Raw genomic sequence first — 24,257 nt, 5'->3', positions numbered from 1 at the left:
TAAATGAACCATACATTGGGGGGGGGGGGGGGTAACAAACTTCAGACTGTTCTCTACAAAAATGTAACCTGCCACTGTGGTGCCGTATGTAAAAAGGTACCTCTTTGCTGTATAAAACAGGGAGTTACAGTATTCCAGTCTAGTCAATGTCTGTGGATTTTGGTTGTTTTCATCAGTGCAGGGGGAAGGGGCATCTGGCACTTCAAATTCCTCTATCACATGCAGGTATTGTTATGTTACCCCATAATAAACAAGGGTAGGTGTGTGCTCTCTATAACTGACTGGTATCTAATGCTTCCACCTTTCATTTTGAATTGGACAATGTGGGTTCACAGAATAAAATGACAAACACCATATTGAGGAAAAAAAACCACAGACCTATGTAAGAGATGAACATTCATAAGGTGGAGATCTTTTCAAACACCACAAAATATTTTAATATTAGTCATACCTTTTGGAGCATCTTGTAAATATCAGGATCGGATATATCTTCAATTGATGGAGAAATCTCACCAGTTCCCACAATGTCATTCACAAGGTTACGAGATAAAAACTGTGGGCCCAGGACCACCATGGATAAGCGATACAGCAATCATTCTTCCAATGGTAAAGTACTCATCATTGGCAAGGGCTTTAGAAAAAAGGAGCTGTAAATCAGTATGTTCTGCTAAAAGGAATATACAAGTTACACACAGACATACAAAACAGTAAAGTAAAACAAATGTCACTGATATTCAGTAGGTTAAAACATAAGATAATGAAATTCCATATTGCTAATATATAAATGTCTCAGAAACCAGTTTAATTTCTATAAGATACAAATTAGATAAAGTGTTAAACCCTGTCTAAAAAACAAAACAGAAGTACAAGGAAAAGGTCTGGAAACGTCACACTTTTTATTTATGTAGGTTCTAGTTTTCTTAATGTCTTGCTTATGCAAATTTGGGCAAAGCCAAAAAAAAACACTGTTCATGTTAAAACTGCACTCTTGTATACTTACCTGCTTTATCACACCTTAAATATTTTTCATTTTCTTTGCCTTCAAAAATTCTTCGATACTGTAAATCCTGAATTAAGAGCTGAAGAAACTCTCTTTTTGGTCCACCAGCATCAATTGCATGTTCAGTATTGCCAGAATCATCAGTAAATTTTACCAACATAGTATAAGTGGGATTATAAGTGCTTCATCTAAACCCATGGAGAGCTCCATCCCAGATATCTCCACGATTTATATTAAATCTTGACACCTTGTTAGACTGAATCTGTTTGGCAAGTTCAGCCAAGATTTCTTCCACCGGAATATTGTGCTCTGTTAACCTACTGAATGACAGATATAGAAGAATAAACAATTAACTAAAATAGCGCACACACATTTAGATTAGATATACTTTATTAATCCCCAAGAGAAAATATGAATGCATATCATGACAAAACATTAAACAAAGTATAAAATGCAGAGATGTTGACTCAAAGTACAATATACGACAATACAGTAAAACCATATCATAAATATTATGATAAAAATAACCAGTAAATTGAAGTTTGTTCAAATTTACTATGGCTTTTGTCAGGAGTGAAGGAAGGGACACATTGGCAACTTCCTCCCAACATTATCAATCCTACTTCATGCAGTTCAGTTCTGTGGGGTTATCCCTCATTAAACTCCTCAGTTAGCCTCACATGTGCATCATCAGGAAGAGACTGAAACAATGTCTGTGGTAACAGGCTGCAAGTCATTTGTGGTATCTATACTAATAAAAGGCAAAGCCCTCACTGACTCACTGACTGACTGACTCACTCATCACTAATTCTCCAACTTCCCATGTAGGCAGAAGTCTGAAATTTGGCAGGCTCATTCCTTACAGCTTACTTACAAAAGTTAGGCAGGTTTTATTTCGAAATTCTACGCGTAATGGTCATAACTGGAACCTGTTTGACTGACTCATTCATCACTAATTCTCCAACTTCCCATGTAGGTAGAAGGCTGAAATTTGGCAGGCTCATTCCTTACAGCTTACTTACAAAAGTTAGGCAGGTTTTATTTCAAAATTCTACGCGTAATGGTCATAACTGGAACCTGTTTGACTGACTCACTCATCACTAATTCTCCAACTTCCCGTGTAGGTAGAAGTCTGAAATTTGGCAGGCTCATTCCTTACAGATTACTTACAAAAGTTAGGCAGGTTTCATTTCGAAATTCTACGTGTAATGGTCATAACTGGAACCTGTTTTTTGTCCATATACTCTAATGGAGGAGGCGGAGTCATCACGTATTAAGCCTCCTACGTAATCACGTGAACTGAAAACAAGGAAGAGATTTACAGCACAAGTCAAACGCGGGAACGAAGGTAAATGACGTTAATTGTTGACTGTCTTTTAATACTGTGTACTTGTTGAGTGTCTTTTAATACTGTGTAAGCATACATATTAACACATGTGCAATTAAACGTGTGCATTTACGGGGTGATTTCTCAGGCTTAAAAGCTCGCCTTTTATTAAAAAGGTAAATGCAAACTCTTTTCATTCTGAAGGGCACAAACCACGTTAGATTTCAGCCGTTAAACGCGCAAAAATGTCAGTACACCAGATAAATAAGCGCAACATATCAGTTGTATTGTATGCTTACAATACATATAGAAATGTGTTAATCGTTAACTAATATTATGGGATGGTGTTTTTCGACTCGCGCTTTGATTTAAACGATTGCATGTCTTGGTGGGTTTGCATAGCTTATTGCCAATATCTTTACAGCTCTTTTTAAGACTTAATTTAAAAAGGTTTTCTTTTCTTCTTAATAAAAATTTAAAAGCAGTACTTCGCCGGTGCGAAGCGCTCACTTCACTCCCTTACGGGAATCGAACCTCGGACGTCAGCGCTAGAGGCTAAGCCCCTAAAATTGCGCCACGGCGTGTGGTTCGTTTATTTGACAGCATGTAGATCGGGGTAATTACATTCACGGCATTCGTAGTCTGATTCACAATCTGATTGTATGGGTGGTTACCTACCAGGTAACGCTTATGGTTAGCCAGCAAGACATCTCGAAGTGATCACTCGAGTGAACGCAGCTTCACAAAAAAACAGATCCTTAACAAACTGTTATTGGTATATTTTCCCTCAATTTAAAAGGTTTTCTTTTCTTCTTAATAAAAATTTAAAAGCAGTACTTCGCCGGTGCGAAGCGCGGGGATTTGAGCGACTGACGCATACAGACATATTCATGACTGCAGGTACTTCGGAAAGAAAGCACCGTGTAAACCTAAACTTTAAATTAAGTTCATAGACCTACAAAAGTTTGCCATTGATTTGAGGCAAGATTGCTTTTCTCATGTACAACTATACATTGCATTCTTAACAGTAAGCTTGCACAGCTTGGTCATATTACAACCTGAGTGCTGAACTGACAACGTCGTATACAAACAGAACTATAACAATCGTAATAAACAAACAAAAAAAAAAAAGCGAAGAACCCTTGGATTTAATAAAAAGGCTCTTTCCTTGGCGAAGCAAGGAAAAAGGAAGACCTTATATGGCGTTCGTTTATAAAACAGCGGAAAAGCTGTGTTAAGGCTGCTTCACAAAAAAACAGATCCTTAACAAATTATTGGGATATTTTCCCTCAATTTAAAAAGCTTTTCTTCTTCATAAAAATTTAAAAGCAGTACTTCGCGGGGATTTAGATATATATATATATATATGTATATATATATATATATATATATATATATGTATGTATATATATATATGTATATATATATATGTATATATATGTATCTATAATAATAAAAGGCAAAGCCCTCACTGACTGACTGACTCACTCACTGACTGACTGACTCATCACTAATTCTCCAACTTCCCGTGTAGGTGGAAGGCTGAAATTTGGCAGGCTCATTCCTTACAGCTTACTTACAAAAGTTAGGCAGGTTTCATTTCGAAATTCAAAGCGTAATGGTCATAACTGGAACATATTTTTTGTCCATACACTGTAATGGAGGAGGCGGAGTCACGTATCGCGTCATCACGCCTCCTACGTAATCACGTGAACTAAAAACAAGGAAGAGATTTACAGCACGAGTCACACGCGGGAACGAAGGTAAATGACGTTAATTTTTGACTGTCTTTTAATACTGTGTAAGCATACATATTAACACGTGCAATTAAACGTGTGCATTTACGGGGTGATTTCTCAGGCTTAAAAGCTCACCTTTTATCAAACGCGGGAACAAAGGTAACTGACGTTGTTCACTGTCTTTTAATACTGTGTAACCATACATATTAACACATGTGCAATTAAACGTGTGCATTTACGGGGTCATTTCTCAGGCTTAAAAGCTCGCCTTTTACTAAAAGGTAAATGCAAAACTATTTTCAATCAGTTTATTGAAACGCTCCCGTTAAGGATTGCAATAACATATTCGCGAGATAAAAGAACGAAGTAGGGGGAAATGGAGGAACAGCCGCGAACAGCTAAGAGCAAAAAATTAATTAAACAATTGAGAACGGAGCGAGTTAAGCATACAAGCATGTTCATAAGGGAAACAAAGCACGGTGTAAAACGTAAGTTTAAATTAAGTTTATAGAAACGCTCCCGCTGCGGATTGCAAGAACATATTCGCGAGACAAAAGTTTAATGAGAAGACACGAGGTATAAACGAACCACACGCCATGGCGCAACGTTAGGGGCAACAGTTTCAACCATTCTATGATCTGCTTCTCGCAACTGAAAGACGGCACATGGCGGATGTTAGCCGACTTGCTGACCGCAACGTTAGGGGCTTCAACTATGGCGCTGACGCCACATCTCAGTGCCAACACTTTGCAGACTGTACTTAAAAGACACGCCCTCCTCACTGGACAGTTAAGAACACCAATCAAACTAACGATGACATCAAGTATTACCCAATCAAAAGTAGGAAAGGAGGCATCTTCATAAAATGCGTGTGGGATGATTTGCATGAGACGCTGCTTTAAAAAAAAAATGATAAAAAAAATACGGGATAAATCCCGTCCAGTATTGATTCAAAACGGGACGCGCAATTTCATTGTCAAACGCGGCACGATTCCGTATTTTAAAGGACGGGTGGCAACCCTACAGTGCCAGGTAACCACCCATACAATCAGATTGTGATTCAGACTAGGAATGCAATGAATGTAATTACCCCGATCTACATACAAGGCGAAAGTCTTGCAACATTCAAAGATGATGGTTTGGGATAAGTACACCATACAACATAAAAGAGCTTATGAAGCCTTGAACCGAAAAAAGCAAGATCTCAGAGATCGTAAAAAAAAAAAAATAGGAGGTAATGTCGTTTTACTCGCTGTACATTTTAGTCAAACATTACCAGTTATTCCACGAGGGAGACAAGCAGATGAACTCAACGCGTGTTTAAAATCCATGCTTCTCCCACGCTCGGTTATATGTCGCGTGTTCTCCGGTAGGTGCACCAAAAAATGTATACATTTAAGCATGTAATTGGCAAACAAAAAATGAGGTATACCCGAAGGCACTGCAGTAGTACTTAATGTAACTTTACTTCTTAAATGTTAATGTTTTACTGTTTAATAATTTATACGCTTCTTATATGTTGTTCAAATTCTTTTATCAAAATACCACTGACAGCGCAATGCACGATAACATGGAGTGAATACACCATACGCATCCGCCCACGGCGCAGATAGGAGTTGATTCTACAATAAAATAAAATAAAATAAAGATAAAAAGAGTAAAACAATCATCACCCATAAAGCGGATAGTAGACGTGACGTACTATATGTGTACCACATTTCAAGTGTATAGGTGAAACGGTTTGCGAGCTACAGGTCATTTAAAATCCTGGACAGACACACAAATTGCCACGGTAGCAAATTACAGAAGATTTAACTGTTTAATAATTTATATTTATATGAAATGTGCTTCTTATATATTACTTCATATTCTCATATGATAATGATAATGTTTATATTGATTTCTGTGTTATTAAAACTGCATGTATGTGTATATATGTGTGTATATATATATATATATATATATATATATATATATATACATACTACCAAAATACCCGCGCTTCGCAGCGGAGAAGTAGTGTGTTAAACAGGTTATGAAAAAAAAAAGGAAACATTTTAAAAATAATATAACATGATTGTCAATGAAAGCCCGTTTCAGTCAGTAAGTCTTATGTGTGTGTTTATGTATGTGTGTATATATATGTAGATGTGTATATGTAGATATGTATATATATATGTATATGTATATAAATGTTTGTGTGTGTGTATATTATATATATATATATATATATATATATATATATATATATATATATATATATATATATATTTATATAAAAGACAGCAACAGTTATAACAATGACAACACAATTACATTGACAATCATGTTACGTTATTTTTAAAATGTTTCCTTTTTTTTCATAACCTCTTTAACACACTACTTCTCTGCTGCGAAGCGCGGGTATTTTGCTAGCATATATATATGACAGCAACACTCATAACAATGACAACACAATTACATTGACAATCATGTTACGTTATTTTTAAAATGTTTCCTTTACTTTTTCATAACCTCTTTAACACACTACTTCTCCGCTGCGAAGCGCGGGTATTTTGCTAGTTTTAAATATAAATTTGTAATAAATATTAAGTATTTCCTAGCCCACTTTAAACCTTACCATTCCACAATTTCCACAGACTCCTGTTCTGTTGTGCTATCTTCATCTTCAATAAGGATTGGTGCATACACCTCAGTATAATTTCTAAATAAAAGAAATACATGTATTTAGAATCTCATGGCTTTGTTAAAATAATTTAAACATTTCTCTATATCGGGAAGTAAAACAAATTATACATTGGAATCTTAAATTCTATATTATACTAATTACCCAAAAAAGCTGCCTGGTTAAAAAAATCCAACAGTTACATTAAATATATAAAAATAAAACTGCAAAAGAAAATAAACAACAGATCCCCTAGACTCTGGTCATTTGCATAAAACATAATAATTAGAAAGTACTTTAACACATTAAAACAACAATTTAACAACCTTTTTATTAATACATTTCATTCTTATACAGTATGTAGAAATCATACCAGTTCATCTAAGATAAAATCATAAGTTACTCGTCATTTGTTGCCTTGTTTGGAGAAAAACTTCACAGTTAAGTTTAACTATTCTTTCAATACACATTGTTCACTACAGCTCTGAGTCCTGTAAACCTTAACCAACTAATTTGATTACCGTATTTTTCGGACCATAAGACGCACCTGACCATAAGACGCACCCAGTTTTTAGAGCAGGAAAACAAGAAAAAAATATTCTGAACCAAATAGTACTGATATACTAAAATATTTATTAGAATATAACAAAATATGGTAATATTTAACAGCGTAAACTCAACAGTGGTGTTAAGAACCATCATCACTTCCATTAACAAATGAGAAAAGACTTAAGAGGCTCAAGCACTTTTCTAGTTTTCTGGAAACCCCAAAAACTCATCATCACTAGTGTCAGAATTTATAAAGCTCAGTTGCTCACAATCACTTATCACTTTCTTCACTATCTTCATATATGATATTATCTTCAGTTCCATCTAAGACATTGCTAATGCCACATTTTTTGAATGATCGTGCAATGATATCCTCCTTCACTGACTGCCACGATGTTTTAACCCATTCACAAACTTGAGTGATAGTGGGCCTCTTCATTTGTCCAGTAGGAGTCAGATCATGATTCCCAGCAGCCATCCATTTGTTCCACTCTTCTCTCATAAAGACTTTAAATGGTTTGTTGATTGAAATGTCGAGAGGTTGCAACTGGCTGGTAAGACCCCCAGGAATTACAGCTAGATGAGTCTTCACCTCTTTAAATCTGTTTTTTGTTGTTTCGCTAATATGTGCTCTGAACTGGTCAAGCACTAATAAAGCAGATTTTTTCAGAAGCCCTCCAGGACGTTTGGACCACACTTTTTCAATCCATACTTTCATTCCATTTTCATCCATCCATCCTTTTTCATGAACATGCACAACAACTCCTCGTGGAATAACATCTTTTGGAAAAATTTTCCTTTTGAAAATTAGCATCGGTGGCAATTTGGTGCCGTCAGCACAGCAGGACAACACAGCAGTGTAATGTGTTTTCTCATGTCCTGAGGTTTTCACAGTTATTGTTTTGGCACCTTTGAGGTCAACCGTCTTATTAGATGGCACATCAAAGGTTAGCGGGACTTCATCCATATTCCCAATCTGGTCCATTGGAAAATCATTTTTTTTCCTAGCATTAATTACAAATTTATGAAAAGACAGAATCTTCGATTCATATTCTTGTGGCATTTTTGTGCAATTCTTGTTTTAGTGCGCATAGCAAGACCGCTTCTCTTCATAAATCTGTAGCACCATGATGGTGAGCCAGTAAAATCCTTAATGCCTTTCTCTGCAGCAATGCGTTTGGCTTCATAGATGATCATTTTTGTAGAAACTGAGAAGCCCATATTCCGGTGACGTGTGATCCATTCTTTCATGTCAATTTCTAACTGTGGCCATTTTGCAACATGCCCACGAAAAGTGTGCTTACCAGTAGTTTTATCAAGTTTTTGCAGCTAATCCTCCTGTTTCCTCCACTCTCATCATTTTTTCAGTTGGAGGTGACCCAAAATGTCTCTCCGCTGCTCTGTTTCCATGTTCTTTTGCATATTTTACTACCTCCAGTTTAAACGGAATTTTATATGCTAATCTTCTCGTCTTTGACATTTTGTACCGTTAGAGAATTGGTGTTTTTCTGAGGAAAATACAGTAATGAAAGAACTGTCAGTTGTTATGATACATATTACCGTACACATCAATAATTTGACTCATACCGCTTGGCGATGCACATGGGTTACTGTAAGTCTTAATCCATGCATCACTAAGCCGTATTACTATTAAAGGGCACCAACCAGCCCGACAGGCAGGGCTTTGCATGGCAGGAGAGACTGTGTGTCTCTTCTGCCATGACGGGCTCCTTGCCTGCTTGTCAGGGGGTTCTATTCAATAAGGGCGCGCACAAAAAGGCGAGCTTCAAAAGGGCAACCTCAATTGGGCGCAGCGAATAAAGGCAAACGCAACAAAATTATTACAGAAAATTTATTAGATAAAGGCAATAACTGAACGTATAAAAAGGCGAAAGCAAGAATATTAAAATGCCGTGCTCAATTGAGGTTGCCCTTTTGAAGCTCGCCTTTTTGTGCGCGCCCTTATTGAAGGATACCCTTTCTGTCAGGGCACTGAGCGGCATCACATAGTCCCGGCCGGCCAATCAAGAGGCCGACTGGACGAACCCGTGCTCCGCCAAATGGAGCAGGTGACAGGGCGAACAGCGGCTCCACGGATGGGTGAGTAGAAAAAGCAGTAACTACGCAGTGCATAGATGCTGATCATGCCTTTATTTTGTTTTGTAAGTGCTGCTGGTTAGTGCCCTTTAAAAAAAGCGCCTAGGCAGGGCTTTTTTTTATTTTTATTTTTTTTAATATACCACTGTACATTTGTTTTTTGTTTAAACACATTTTGTTGTAGAAGTACGGTACCTAGAACAACTCTGGTGATGGAGTTGAATCCTCCTGTCTGGACCTGTCCTTGATGATCTGATCCTGTCAGTCAGTCAATCAGTGTCACACACACACACAGGGGAGGCGTGAGCTGTGCTGATCATGTCATTTGAATGACTGACTGACCATTGAGACTCCAGGAGGCGGGAAATGCAGTGCTCTCACGGACACAGCTGCAACAAGCTGGACATGGAGCAGCACATGAGTACCAGCACAGTAAGAAGCAGGCAGAGGGAGAAAGGGAGACGACTGTCACAGGCTGTCATGGTTTTAATAATCTTATTTTCTCAGGTACCAGTACATTAAGTCCTTCCCCCTCCCCACTTCGCGCCGTCATCGCCATCGAGTCATCCGACTCCTACTGTTGTGAAAGGAGGCGGGATAGCATCCACCATCATTTGATGCAGGGTGTGTGGCGTGTCTGAGAGTGGTGGGCGGGCATTGCCTCGGCGCCTGTCCGTACGCCATCGCTGATTGAGCAACTCTGGCTACGAGGGGCGGGGAGGTCTGACATCACTTCCAGCACCTGATTGGTTTGGTGTGTCCATGAGTGGTGGGCGGGCGTTCCCTCGGCGTCCGTCCGGATGGCGTTGCTGATTGAGCAGCTGTAGCTATGAGGGGCGGGGAGGGCTGACATCACCTCCAGCACCTGAACTGTAAATTGTAAGTACCGTAAGCGATAGTAAGCGAACGCAGCAGCAGGCGACAGCGCATAGGACACCCCTTGATATACGACCGGCCTGACATGCGTTCACGTGTATCCGCTTGCGCGATTGTAAACAAACAGCCGAGAGCGTTCGTAAGCGTCAGTCATAATTTCGGTCAGTGCAGTGATTTATATCTTTATATAAATTTATATATTTATTTCAATATTTGCTAAGAAAGGAAGAGAAGGTAACGAAGGTAAAGAAAGCGATCACAATTGAAACGAAGGACATTGTGCGGAAATATGAGAGTGGTGTTCGTGTGACCGATCTCGCTAATATGTACAGCATGTCGCAATCCACCATCTCGACAATTTTACAAAGAAAAGATTTGTATAAGGAGGCTCCTTCCAAACAATAACCACCTTCCATTTCATTCTCCTCCTCCTCCTCCCTTCCTGCAGCCCAAACATGTCAAATTAAATGGTGAGTACAGTATGAAATTGTTGTTTCTGGTAGGCTAGGCACTTCTTATAACGTTTTGGTTAGTACATTAGAAAAATTATTGGTTTTTTGGTAAATTATGCACATTATACAACCCTTTTTTACTATGAAAAGGTTAAGTAAGTGTTGCTGTGGGAGGTTCGGAACACATTATGGGTATTTCCATTATTTCTTAAGGGAAAAATAGTCTTGACTTACAACCAACTTGACTTACAACCAGCCCTTGCGAACGAATTGAGTTCGTAAGTCAAGCGTCCACTGTATCCATTTACAACAGCCTTACTGGACAGCATTCGGACTATTAGACGCACCCTCATTTTCCCCCCACTTTTGGGGGAAAAAAAAGTGCATCTTATGGTACGAAAAATACGGTAATCACCATTAATGTCCTTATGCAAAAATGCATGTCTGTACCCTTTTAATTTACAAATTAACTGCTATATACTGTATGGAGGAAAACCTCTAATTCTGCATGACAGTACCTGTACCAGTGACCCCTTTCAATACTGGAAGCACCTTCACTTGCATCCTTTGCTGCTGCTGCTCCGTCATCAAACTTCGTTTGTTTTTCAGATGAATCTATCTGGTTCTAAAAAAAGGGAGGCAATACTGAGTTAACAAGGCTTTCAACTGTTTAAAGATGGAATACAGCTATTATGAAATTTAACTAATTTTTAGCTAACAATAAATTCAAACATATATGTTGCTACATTTATATACATTGTATATATCTGGTGTCAAAACCAATGAAATTTTTACATAAAACTGACTATCACCTGAAATTTCTTGTCACTTCTGCCTTAAAATGAAATGGCTGGAGCATAGACAAATTAAGGCAATATGTTAAACTGAATTATATAAAGTTAATAATATTAATAATAATAATAATTTACCTGTGAATTCACATGGCTGGCCTTAATGGCTGTAGTGTTTGGTGAGCTCTGAAACCACGGCTTGGAAAAGAGAGAGAAAAAAACCACTCGCGTATTGTTTGGATCATAACTAAAGTAAAAAAGATGCACATAGGTTAAATGATTTTACAGACATCACTCATGTAACTAGTAGTAAACAACTGACAGGTTTAAAAACACACATATATAAATAAGGAGACATATTAATGTTATTTCAACAATCAATCTCTATCACGTCTTTTAAAAATATGACTGAGTTAACCATTAAATACCAGTGTGTCATTCAATGAATCTTCTTCAGAATGTTTTGGCTGAACTACAACTTCATTATCACTATCTTCAGTCTTATCTACAAAAAAAAGAAATCCTTTGTGAACATAATATGGACATTACTACTTCAACATATGTCACCATCACAATGAATAAGTTATATGTACATTCTTAACAGGATGGTACTGTAAATTCTTTATTTTTCAGTAGATCACACTGCACAACTTTGGACTTGAGTACAAATAAAACTATATTTTTTCCCAACTGCATTTACATTCAAGTTTATTCTCTGGTACAAAAGTTCAAAAGTAATATTTTAATGCATTTTTACATAAAGCAATTAGCGATGAATACAGAATTAACAGTAGTAGGCCATAGTATTCAGTCTTTTGATCATCATATCCAATGCAATGCCATCAGGGTTTTTTTTTTTTTTTTTTTTTTTTTTGAGTTAAAGGAATGAATTATTACATTTTAATAATAAAACATCAAAGTGCATTTCATATGGAGACAGTCAAATAAAGTAAGAAGCTCAAAATGTTTGTTATAATGAAAACTAACAAATACAGGAATGATCCTGCAATCTGAATAAAACAAAAGCCAAAAAATATAACTGCTTATTTCTTTCTTACTTACCAAGTTCACTGTATTCTTTCTCAGTGCAGATGAAAAAGCTAAGTCTATTAAATGGTTTTCCAATTGCATCCTTAAAATCTTGTAACATAAATGGTTTTTCAGTTCCAGGTACTTTATCCACAATTGACCCATTATAATGTAAAAGTTGGTATGGCTCATCAGAAATATTAAAAAATGTTCTCAATTTTCTTTCAGCTGCCTGTAAAAGTTGTCTTTTGGAGTACAATGGCGAAACATGCAGTGGCAACTGTTTTCCTCTCTCCTTTTTCAGTACGCCACTACGGGTAGTCATTTTTCCAACATTAACCTAAAATTGCATAAGTGACTTTAAATAACTAAAAAGTAACAACTGTAAATTACAACACAGTGACAATAAATGACAATATTGAAATAAAATTAATCATGCTTTTCAGATACTGCCATGTTATTAAGAGCACTAAATGTGTTTCTATAATTATAAATCATGTGTTGATAACTTGTTTTAAAATGTTTAGACCTTTTAATTATACAGTTTGTACATAAATGTGAGAAAATAAATGAGTGCGACCTGGGGGAACGTCATTCACTTGATGCTTATGAGAAAAACTCTCCTTGCTGTATCAGCAGGAAGTTTTACGGAAACGTGACAATTTTAAAAAAATGAACTGTATATATATTTTACTAAAATTATTTTGCTTAAATAACAAATTATTACAGAACTCTAACGATTGTTTTAGTGTAAGATAAAAAAAAAATCATTATTAAACCACTACCAATTAGGTCCTGATTTTGACATTTTCTTCAAACTACACACAAACATATTATATCTAAAACATACCTGCACAGACCTTTCCGCATGGTTTTTCGTATTTTTCGACCATTTACATCTCTCTTTTTGTTTTTGGTCTCTGAATGAAAGAAATTCCGATAGAGTGCTAGACCTTCCTTCACCTTAAGAAAGGAACGACATGGAATAAAGTTTAATGGCGTCTTTATTGTAAAACCGACACGTAGGACATTAGCTACGAACCTAAGCTGCATGTAACCGCTGCTTCATCTTTTCTTCTGGAATCACAATGGTCCAAGTTTTCATGTGGCAAAAACCCTAAAGACCTGCCACACTCCGAGCAAAATGGCTTTCTTTCCAGGGCTGTCCCGCAAAACGGACAAAACATATCTGCACTAAAAAGAGACAGAATGCCAGGATGAGATTTAATATCATACTAGGCATCCATCTTCTCCTCGTAACATATACTGGCCGATTTAAATAAAGACGGAGATTTACTATACTTACAACTAGCGCTCCCAATTTCGAAATCCGTTCGAACGTACAGATTTTTTTTCTTACAGATTTTTTTTTCTTAATCACACCGCGAGCCCACAAGACACTCTACCGCACAACGCAAACGCGATGTATATCTGTGAAAGGAAAGATTAAAGTAACACTTTCTAATTTCAGAAGGTCTACGGCTAATCAACCTTAATCCGTTTATACCACTAACATAAGATTTACAGGTTGCACTAAACTTCGTCAGGGTCACGCAATATCGTTACCAACGCTTCCTTGGCTTTTCCGCCCATTTCACACACCCCACCGCCCCTCCTCTGCGAGGTCATTTCCGTTTTGACTTTCTTTTAGTTTGTGTTTTCAATTTTTTAACTGCATGTTCAATATTTTGTTTGCACTTTCACTTTTTCACTTGCGTTTGCTCTTTTTTTTAATTTGTGTTTTCAATTTTTTATTTGCTATTTCAATTATTTTAATTTGTGTTTTCAAATTTTTATTTGCTATTTTCAATTATTTTAGTTTGTGTTTTCAATTGTTTGTATGTGTTTTTTAAAATTTTTTTGTAGTTTCTGTAAGTTTGTTGGTGTTTATTTTTGTTTGTGTTTTTCCCTTCAGGGCCACCGTACAAAACCCCTCAAAAGGCAGCTGCTGGAATTTGGTGGCAAAAGGCCAACATCTCGCAGAATTACAGGCTTTTTTCACTCGCAGTGCAAGTGCCGGCGAAAAAATTTCACCCTGAAAGTGCCAGAGATTTTTGAGGATTATTGTGCCTAAGTGTGCCCCAAGTTCAGGGATGCCATCTTTGGGCACCCCAGGGGCACCTAGCACATGTTCTAACATGCCAGAGGCTGTTCACTTTGGAGACCTGCTGTGGATATGGGTACGGCCTGGCACGAGATTTACACCATCTCCCCCGGATTTTCAAGGGGCTGCGAGAGCTCTCCGGAAGCGCAACGCTTTTCAAGGCGCAGGCCCCTCTCTCTCGGGATGAACCCATTCCAGGGTGGCCCTACCCTTCAACGAGAAAAGAGAACTATCCCCAGGGCTCCCACCAGCTTCTGCAGGATCGCTTGCGTCACCGCACTGGACGCCGAACAGGAAGGGCTCCTGTCTCCACCACTCCGGATTCAGGGATCTGAACTCGACTCCCTTTCAATGGGCCTGGTGGTGACAGAGGCCATCGCCCCACGATTCAGAAAGGTGCTTGCCCATCCCTTAGGACCGACTGACCCATGTTCAACTGCTGTTCACATGGAACCCTGTTCCACTTTGGCCTTAAAAGCGCTCATTTGAATATTTGCTACTACCACCAAGATCTGCACCCACAGCGGCCCTCCTACTCATCGTGGCTTAGCCCTCGTGGCCACCAGTGCCGGCGATGGCCATGTATGGGCCAGATGCTCCAGTGCCATCCATTTTAATTAATTTATAGTACTGCGGTAAGGCTGGCCTTGAAGTACCTGATAGTATCGCAGAGTTACCACTGACATCTCAGGCTTACCACACCGGCTTACTTACTGGGGGACACTGGGTAACACCTGGAAGAAAAATTAGCAACATTAATTAATTAACAGTTAGGAGGTGTATTAAACATAGAACCTTTTGTGCTTTGAGCTATCAATTTAAAGGTTTCACCTTTAAAACACCCAAACCCCCTATATCCATTCCCCTTATGCCAGGCAAAGGGTCAAAGTTAGCATTTTGAAACAGTAAACAAAGGATGTGTGGTTTCTTTACAACTTAACACATAATATATGTTAATTAAAGAAATGATTAATTAGACCTTATGTATTATTCACAGTTCCACACTCAAGACTGACTTTAAAATACAAATAGAGTACTTCCTATAGTTTCTGTCAATGAGACAAATGAACTTGATTATTCACTCATGAATTGCTTAAGTACAATTAAAAAGCTAGGTTTAAGATTTTGAACCCATGTTTCCTATTTTAGTCTTAAACAGCTGTATTCTCGGTTTTTAATTGGTCCTTATTAGCAATAAGATGCAAATACAAGAAACCAGCATTTCTCCATTTTAGCTTGTTTCCATTTAAACCTTTGTGTATTTATCGTGCACTATTTGGGTTAATTAAGTACTTTAAATAAATACTTGGAAGGAATGTAAAGAGAAAACAACAACAACATTTATTTATATAGCACATTTTCATACAAAAAGTAGCTCAAAGTGCTTTACATAATGAAGAAAAGAAAAATAAAAGACAAAATAAGAAATTAAAATAAGACAACATTAGTTAACATAGAAAAGGAGTAAGGTCCGATGGCCAGAACAGAAAAAACAAAAAAAAAACTCCAGAAAGCTGGAGAAAAAAATAAAATCTCTAGGGGTTCCAGGCCACGAGACCGCCCAGTCCCCTCTGGGCATTCTACCTAACATAAATGAAATAGTCCTCTTTGTAGTTAGGGTTCTCACGGAGTCACTTGATGCTGATGGTCATACAGACTTCTGGCTTTTAATCCATCCAAGCCACCACCAAAAGGACACCAGAAAAGGAAACGGAAGAGAGAATAGGGGTTAGTACAGATTTTAGAGCCACCATGAATGGTTATTATAATGAATTGGATATACAGAGTATCAGGATTAAATTACAGTGAAGTTATGAGAAGGCCATGTTAAAGTAATGTGTTTTCAGCAGTTTTTAAAGTGCTCCACTGTATTAGCCTGGTGAATTCCTACTGGCAGGCTATTGCAGATTTTAGGTGCATAACAGCAGAAGGCCGCCTCACCACTTCTTTTAAGTTTTGCTCTTGGAATTCTAAGGAGACACTCAGTTGTGGATCTGAGGTTGCGATTTGGAATATAAGACGTCAGACATTCCGATATATAGGATGGGGCGAGATTATTTAAGGCTTTATAAACCGTAAGCAAAATTTTAAAGTCAATCCTGAATGACACAGGTAACCAGTGTAGTGACATCAAAACTGGAGAGATGTGCTCGGATTTTCTTTTCCTGGTAAGGATTCTAGCAGCTGCATTCTGCACTAGTTGCAAACGATTTGTATTTTTTGGGTAGTCCTGAGAGGAGTGCGTTACAGTAATCTAGTCGACTGAAAACAAATGTATGAACTAATTTCTCAGCATCTTTCAATGATAAAAGAGGTCTAACTTTTGCTATGTTAAGTGGAAAAAATGCTGTCCTAGTGATCTGATTAATATGCGATTTTAAAATTTAGATTACAGTCAACAGTTACCCCTAAATTTTTTACCTCCGTTTTGACTTTTAATCCTAATGCTTCCAGTTTATTTCTAATGGCTTCATTGTATCCATTATTGCCAATTACCAAGATTTCAGTTTTCTCTTCATTTAACTTGAGAAAGTTACTATTCATCCATTCTGAAATACAAGTCAGACATTGTGTTAGTGAATCAAGAGATTCGGGGTCATCAGGCGCCATTGATAAATACAGCTGTGTGTCATCAGCATAGCTGTGGTAGCTCACGTTAGGTCAGATTATCTCAGGGCACAACGGAAGCATGTAGATTGAGAAGAGCAGCGGACCCAGCCTTGTGGATAGAGCCTTGTGGAACACCATATAGGATATCATGTGTCTTTGAGTTGTAATTACCACAACTAACAGAATTTTCTCCCTGCCAGGTAGGATTCAAACCAATTTAAGACACTGCCAGAGAGGCCCACCCACTGACTAAGGCGATTCTTAAGAATATTATGATCAATGGTGTCAAATGTGGCACTCAGATCTAAGAGGATGAGAACAGATAAATGACCTCTGTCTGCATTTACCCGCAAATCATTTACTACTTTAATGAGTGCAGTTTCTGTGCTGTGATTTGTTCTAAAACCTGACTGAAATTTATCAAGAATAGCATGTTTATTAAGGTGCTCATTTAACTGCATAATGACTGCCTTCTCTAGAATTTTACTTAAAGGCAGGTTAGAGATGGGTCTAAAATTTTCAAGAGCAGAGGAGTCGAGGTTATTTTTCTTAAGTAGGGGTTTAACTACAGCAGTCTTAAGACAGTCTGGGAAGACTCCCGTATCTAATGACGAATTTACTATGTCAAGAACATTATCAATTAGCACGCCTGATACTTCTTTGAAAAAATTTGTTGGTATTGGGTCAAGGACGCAGGTGGAGGGTTTCATTTGAGAAATTATTTTATGTAAATCAGGTAAATCTATCCTAGTGAAACAGTTCAATTTGTTTATAATGGAATACTGGGGTTTAGGAGGATCCTTAGTGTTGGGGAGATATACTATGTTATTTCAAATATCATTAAATTTTTGATTGAAAAATACAGCGATAGCCTCACAGGTTTTACTTAAAGTACTTAGGATGCATTCCTTTGAGTTACTTGGGTTTAACAGACGATCAATCGTTGAGATTAAGACTCTGGGATTACTAGCATTGTTATTTATAATCTTAGAGAAATAGCAGCGCCTCTCAAGATGGACTCTGTTATTGTATTCTGTTATTTTAACTCTTAATATTTCATAGTGGATAGTCAGTTTAGTCTTTCTCCATTTACGCTCAGCTCTACGGCATGTTCTGTTTAAATCAGACACTCTTTGGGTCTTCCATGGTATAACAATGCTAGAAGATTTTTTAACTGTCTTTTCAGGTGCAACTATGTCAACAGCAGCTCTTACCTTAGTATTAAATCTTTCCACCTTACTATTTACATTATCCTCGCTATTATAGTTGGCACTATAAATGGACTGACTGCTTAGAATGTTTGTAAGTTTTAAAGCTGCTGATGAGTCAAAGAAGTGTTTTTTAACAATATGCTTCTCATGAGTGTGTTCTATCATTATTTCTATATTGAAAAGTAGAAGAAAATGGTCTGATAGACCCGTATCAATGACCTGTTTTATATCAACTTTTAGTCCTTTAGTAATCACTAAGTCTAACGTATGAGCTGCTTTATGTGTAGGCTGATTAACGAGCTGTCTCAAAACAAGTCCAAGAGGTTCATAAATTCTTTTACTTTTTGGCCACACTGATTATCTATATGAAAATTAAAGTCACCGACTATTAAGAGTGTGTCATAGTTCGTAATTAAAATTGACATTAAGTCAGAGAATTCCTCAAAAAAAGATGCGTTGAATTTTGGAGGTCTATACACGGATAATACTAGAACGTGAGAATCTCCATGGATAACAACGGCGAGATACTCAAAGGACTTGAATTTACCAAAACTGACATCTTTACATTTTAACCGGCTAAATGTTTGCCAAGCCACCGCCTCTCTTTACTCGTGCAGATTGCCAAGGAAAACTGTAATCCGGAGGCGCAGATTCGATTAAAACAGCTGCGCCATCTGAGCTAAGCCATGTTTCACTTGGTGCAATAAAGTCTATTTTTTATCACTAATAAGATTGTTGATAAAAAACGTCTTGTTAGTTAAAGCTCTAATATTTAATAGTGCCATATTTAATGTTTCGGAGGGGCAGAGATGAGTACTATGTGCATTGATATTTGGAACAGGAACCAAGTTATTTTTATTAGCGCCGTTCTGTGTGTATTTTTTGTTTAATCTATAATCTGTTTTTATAGTTTTAATACATTGTTCATCTAAAGTAGTAATTTTAATTCAATTATTGGTGTTTATACTGTATTGCCTAGATTTTCTACATGCATTGAGATTGGTAACTACAGTATTTATGTTGTGCACTTTAATGGAAGATTTTATTAAACAATTATCATGTCCTAGCACAGCAGTAGCATTTCGGAAGGGTTAAAAGCAGAGATAGATAGTCAAGATAAACAAATTACCTTAGATATATTTTGGGAGAGGACCCAGGCGCCGAAACTGTTCGGATGCAGGCCATCTTGCTTGATAAAACGTGGTCTTTCCCAAAAGAGGTCCCAGTTGTTGATGTACCCGATGTCTTGATTCTTGCAGAAGCCCTGCAGCCAGTTGTTTAATCCTAGCAGACGACTGTAGTACTCGTTTGATCGTCTGACGAGAGGGAGTGGACCCGAGATGAAGATCTTTGCCGATGGGGTCCTCTCCTTTGTGTCTTTAATTAATGCTGTGAAGTCTGCCTTGAGGATCTCCGACTGTCGGTGCCTTATATCGTTTACGCCAGCATGCAAAACAATTGCTCCAACTGCCCTGTTCTTGTGCTTCTCGTAGATTGCCGACGCACGTCTCATCACATCTCGGACACGAGCACCAGGAAAACAAGAAACAAAAGATTTTCTACTAGGGCAAGTGATAGAGGTTTCTAACAATAGAATCACCTACCACTATTACATCACCAGGAGCTGAAGGCGAACTGGGAACGCTTAGAGGGTCGAACCGGTTCTGAGTTACGATGCTTGCCTGTGCCGATGGAGGTGTTCTGGCCTTGAACCCCCGCCTGCATAGCTGAAATACACCGAGGTCATCATCGATGTCGCTCCTACGAGGCGCGGGGGTGAAGTTGACTTGAGCGGCACAACGCGGGGTTGATGTTATGCCGATAACGGATGGCAAGAACGGTTTATCCAACAGCCGAGCCTTCAGATCTCTAAGGTATCTTCGTCTGGACAGGAGTTTCTGAATCTGTTCGTCGAGTGCCTGGAGTTCCTCTACTACCACTGCAACGCGATCCATCTCACTGTCGGCCATTGTCTGCTTCTGCTTCCGCTTCCACTTCGTGCCCTAGGAAGAATGAGAGAGAGAGAGGTTAGCATCTCTCGCCGTGAAAAGTGTAGTGAAGGACTGAGAATTACTCATCTGTTTTAGACTTCTAATCATTTGGGTGATATCCTTAGAAAGGAAAACAAATATCTTATTAAACAGTTGGGTTGGAACAAAAAACCTATAGCTACTTTAGACCCTCCAGGACCAACACTGCCCATTCCTGCTCTAGAAAAAGTGCAGACAATATGCCTTGTGTCATATCAGATAAGAGGCTAGAAAATGGTAACTTGGTAGTATAGGAATCTGCTTTAAAGAACAAGTGGATAGAATTAAAAGTAAAGTAAAATTTAAAGATATTCAGATTAAGCACAATAAATTCCACACTCACCAGCACCAGACATGTTTGTTTATATCAGACTAAAGGTAATGACAAATAATAACCAAAGACCATGGATGCCAAATGCGAAGGTACAAAATAATACTATAATGCAACACATAAGCAAAGCTTTACAGAGGCCTTAATACAAAAAATAGCATAATGAGAAAAATAACAATAAAAAAGGCCAAGATACAGAAAGGTCAAGCAATACAATAGGCCAAAATTCAAAAAATTTCTAATAAGAAAAGGCAAAAAATACAAAAAGGGCCAAGCAATATGAAAAGGCTATGAAATACCAAACTTAATGTTAGCTAATACTAGCCAAATTTTAGTGAAATGAGAGCTGAAGAGCCAACAAAAAAAGAAACCAAACTCCATGACAGATGTTATCCTGGGGCATGCAAAAGCCATAAGTAGGGGCTCAGGTAGCACCACTGTAAGATGTACAGCTGCATAAGTGGGAGACTGTACCTCTTTGGACTCAATGGGCAACTAAAACTCAAATAAGGAAACAAAGAAAATTATAAAATGATTAATAAAAGTTGTATGTTTTAATGAAAACGTAACAAATAGGAAAAAATAGAAATAATTATATTATCAAGAAAGGAAAAAAATTACAATTTACAAAGACTACAAAAATTAACAATAAAAAGCTAAAATAAAGCCACAAAGTCCTGTAAAAGTAAAGACCCTCCTGAATCCTTCTCTTACACCTTTTTATACTAGTTATTGACTTGCCCAGCTCCAATGGTATGCTTATTTCTTTGGGTTATTGATTGTACTAGCTTTATTGTGCTCTTTTCTCCATTCCATTCTAAGTAATTAAATAATTGAAGAGTCGCACTAATAACCTTCAAAATTTGGACTGGGCAGTTTCATCTTGGAGCTCTTTAAACAAGCCCTTCGTAGTGTAAATGAAGATGTTAGGGCTGTGCTGTTTCTCCCCAAGTCTGCTGAAAGTGAGTGTATTTTGCAATTGAGTTAGTGCCATGTTTGAGGTTTAGTAATTTGATGGTTGCAAAAGATTTCCTCTCCAGGGCATCTAACATAGCTCAAAACTCTCAGGTGAAACTGCCTAAGCTGTTACAGCAGGGATCACTAACAGCAGCAATCCACTCAAGCAGCAGCTTTTCCTCTAACAGCAAGATGATAAACACTACTTTTACTTCCTCTGAGGATAAATCACTGGGCTATATTTTAAATGTTTAAACTGATTGAGAAACTGGCAACTGGCAGAGGGTCTACCATCTAGCGTCCAAGGTGCGGAATCTGCAACTAGACTACAGTAAAGTGTTATTTAATTTTGTATACAAATGAAAGCAAGCTTTAAACCAGCATGAGCATTTCAGGCAGGGTGACATTTTAAAGTTATCAGAATTTTAAAAGGCATTTATAATTAAATGGAAATCAAGTCATAATGTCCGACTTCATCTTGGTGCTGGGCAGGGCTGTGGACTGAGAATGGGGAAGAAGGTACAGTAAGGAGGAGTAAACATAGCAGTAGTTTTTTCTCACTGTGCTGTAGAACAGAACACTTTAGAAGATCATTTGTTCCTACTGTTGTGAGATTTTATAATGTTGTCAATACAAGTGATTCACAACTCTACCTTCCAACACTTAACAATTGACCTATTTGTCAGTCGACCTATTTGTACTTTTTAGTATTTTTATATATTTACATTTGTTCTTACTTTTTATAATACTTTTTAACAATTTTTACTTATGTATTTGAGCTACTGGATGCCTGAATTTCCCTGAGGGAATGAATAAAGTATCTCTCTATATATCTAGTTATCATACAACCAATACCCTTTTGTACTTTGTTTTTCATAATTAACTGTCTACCAGTTAATTCAATCATTAAGTTCAAATAAAAAATCATATGTAGACCTTATGGTAAAACTGAGCTGATTTTCAGTATTTTCATAAAAAATAATAGTTAATGTAAGTAACCAACTGCAGATTCTCAGCAAGTGCATTGAGGCAAATTCGGTTGTTACATTTTTGCTATTGCATTGGTCAAAAAGGCTAAAGTTTGTACAAGGTGCACAAAATATTATTGAATCATTAAAGTATATGTTGTCTTTCCTGGTACTTGTCCTTTTGTTTACATTCCTGTTGTAATCATCCATACATTCACAAAACCTGCTTGAATAAAATTTGACGTTTAGGTTATAATGTCTTTATTTTATGTTGAGGACAGAAAATAACCCCAATTTACAATGACTAAATAATGCAGTGTTCAGCATTGAAATACCTTACAGGATCCATCCATCCATTTTCCAACCTGCTGAATCCGAACACAGGGTCACGAGGGTCTGCTGGAGCCAATCCCAGCCAACACAGGGCACAAGGCAGGAACCAATCCCGGGCAGGGTGCCAACCCACCGCAGCCTTACAGGAACCATTTATGTAATTTTCAGTAAAATTGAATACAAGACTAAGTTTATTTTCAGTATTACCATGATATATAACAGATACTTGCTGTGATATGACTCTACAGTAGAAGCTTATGGTGATGTCTAAATTACCTTACGCAAAGAAGAGCCAGATGTAGCAGCAAGAGATCTAGGTCATAAGACATTCTGACCCATATACCTGGATTTTTAATGTAATGGACAAAGTTTGTCTTGCTTTAAGACAGCTTGTGGAGTTCTTGATGACAAATCGGAGGGCAGTGATGAACCTTACTTACAATGAAGGAAACGTCACATTGAGGGAAAATTTCTGTTAAGAGACCTCTTCCTGTGGTAGGATGGACAGGGGGTGGTTTTAATTGTTTAGTTTAATGGATTTAGTGATTGTTGTTTAATACTGGTGCCAGTGCAAGGTTTGCTCCTATATGCATGTACAGGTTTAATAGGTAATTATTCATTGAACTAGGGTAAGTAAGTTCGCAAGGCTTCAGCTAGGAATATAGGGGTATAATTGGGAATGGGTTAGCACAAGAGAAGGGAAGCCTTTAATTTTTGAAAGAGCTATTGTTAGTAGGAGAGGTATTTGAAAGAAAGTTGAGTTGTACAGCATTGGCCATGCTGACTAGTCTGAGGAGAGCATGTTTGAAGGCTACGTGATGGTTCGGTCTGTTGACTGTGCTCTCATCTAGTGAGCAGTTCAGCTGACAAGAGGAAGAAGATCCACCTGAGCATGCTGGAGGAAGGAGGCATCAGCATCCAAGAAAGGGAAAGGCACCCTGGGAACTGTACAGTAGAAAGTTGTTTGGGTCTATGTGGTAGACTGTGAGTGTGGCAGCCTGGAGAGCATATGGAGAGTTTATTGCTTGCAGCACAAGACTGGACACTGAAAAACAAATTTCACCAAAGCAAATATTAAATGTGAATGTCTGGACAATGCAGAATACACAACATTTCATGAACATAAGTCACAAAGTGCCTGGCTTCCCCATCTCGATCAGTTTGTAAGTGACTTGGACATAAAGTGCT

At 37.7% G+C, this 24,257-nt stretch overlaps 1 protein-coding gene across 1 annotated transcript; it reads right to left on the bottom strand.

Annotated features, from left to right (window-relative positions):
- Positions 1 to 796: 796 nt before the first annotated feature.
- On the bottom strand, positions 797 to 13,955 carry LOC114651105 (uncharacterized). The gene is made up of 9 exons (XM_051926934.1): positions 13,832 to 13,955; positions 13,568 to 13,719; positions 13,376 to 13,488; positions 12,559 to 12,865; positions 11,925 to 12,001; positions 11,635 to 11,694; positions 11,224 to 11,330; positions 6,687 to 6,770; positions 797 to 1,713 (listed from the first exon to the last, which is right to left on the bottom strand). Coding segments are annotated over exons 2-9 (894 nt in total). The 5' UTR covers positions 13,713 to 13,719; positions 13,832 to 13,955; the 3' UTR covers positions 797 to 1,712.
- Between the last annotated feature and the right edge of the window lie 10,302 nt (positions 13,956 to 24,257).

Source organism: Erpetoichthys calabaricus, chromosome 4 (assembly GCF_900747795.2).
Source record: "Erpetoichthys calabaricus chromosome 4, fErpCal1.3, whole genome shotgun sequence".
Classification (NCBI taxonomy): domain Eukaryota; kingdom Metazoa; phylum Chordata; class Cladistia; order Polypteriformes; family Polypteridae; genus Erpetoichthys; species Erpetoichthys calabaricus.
Note: the sequence above shows the minus strand (reverse complement) of the source record. Positions and strands in the feature narration are given on the sequence as shown.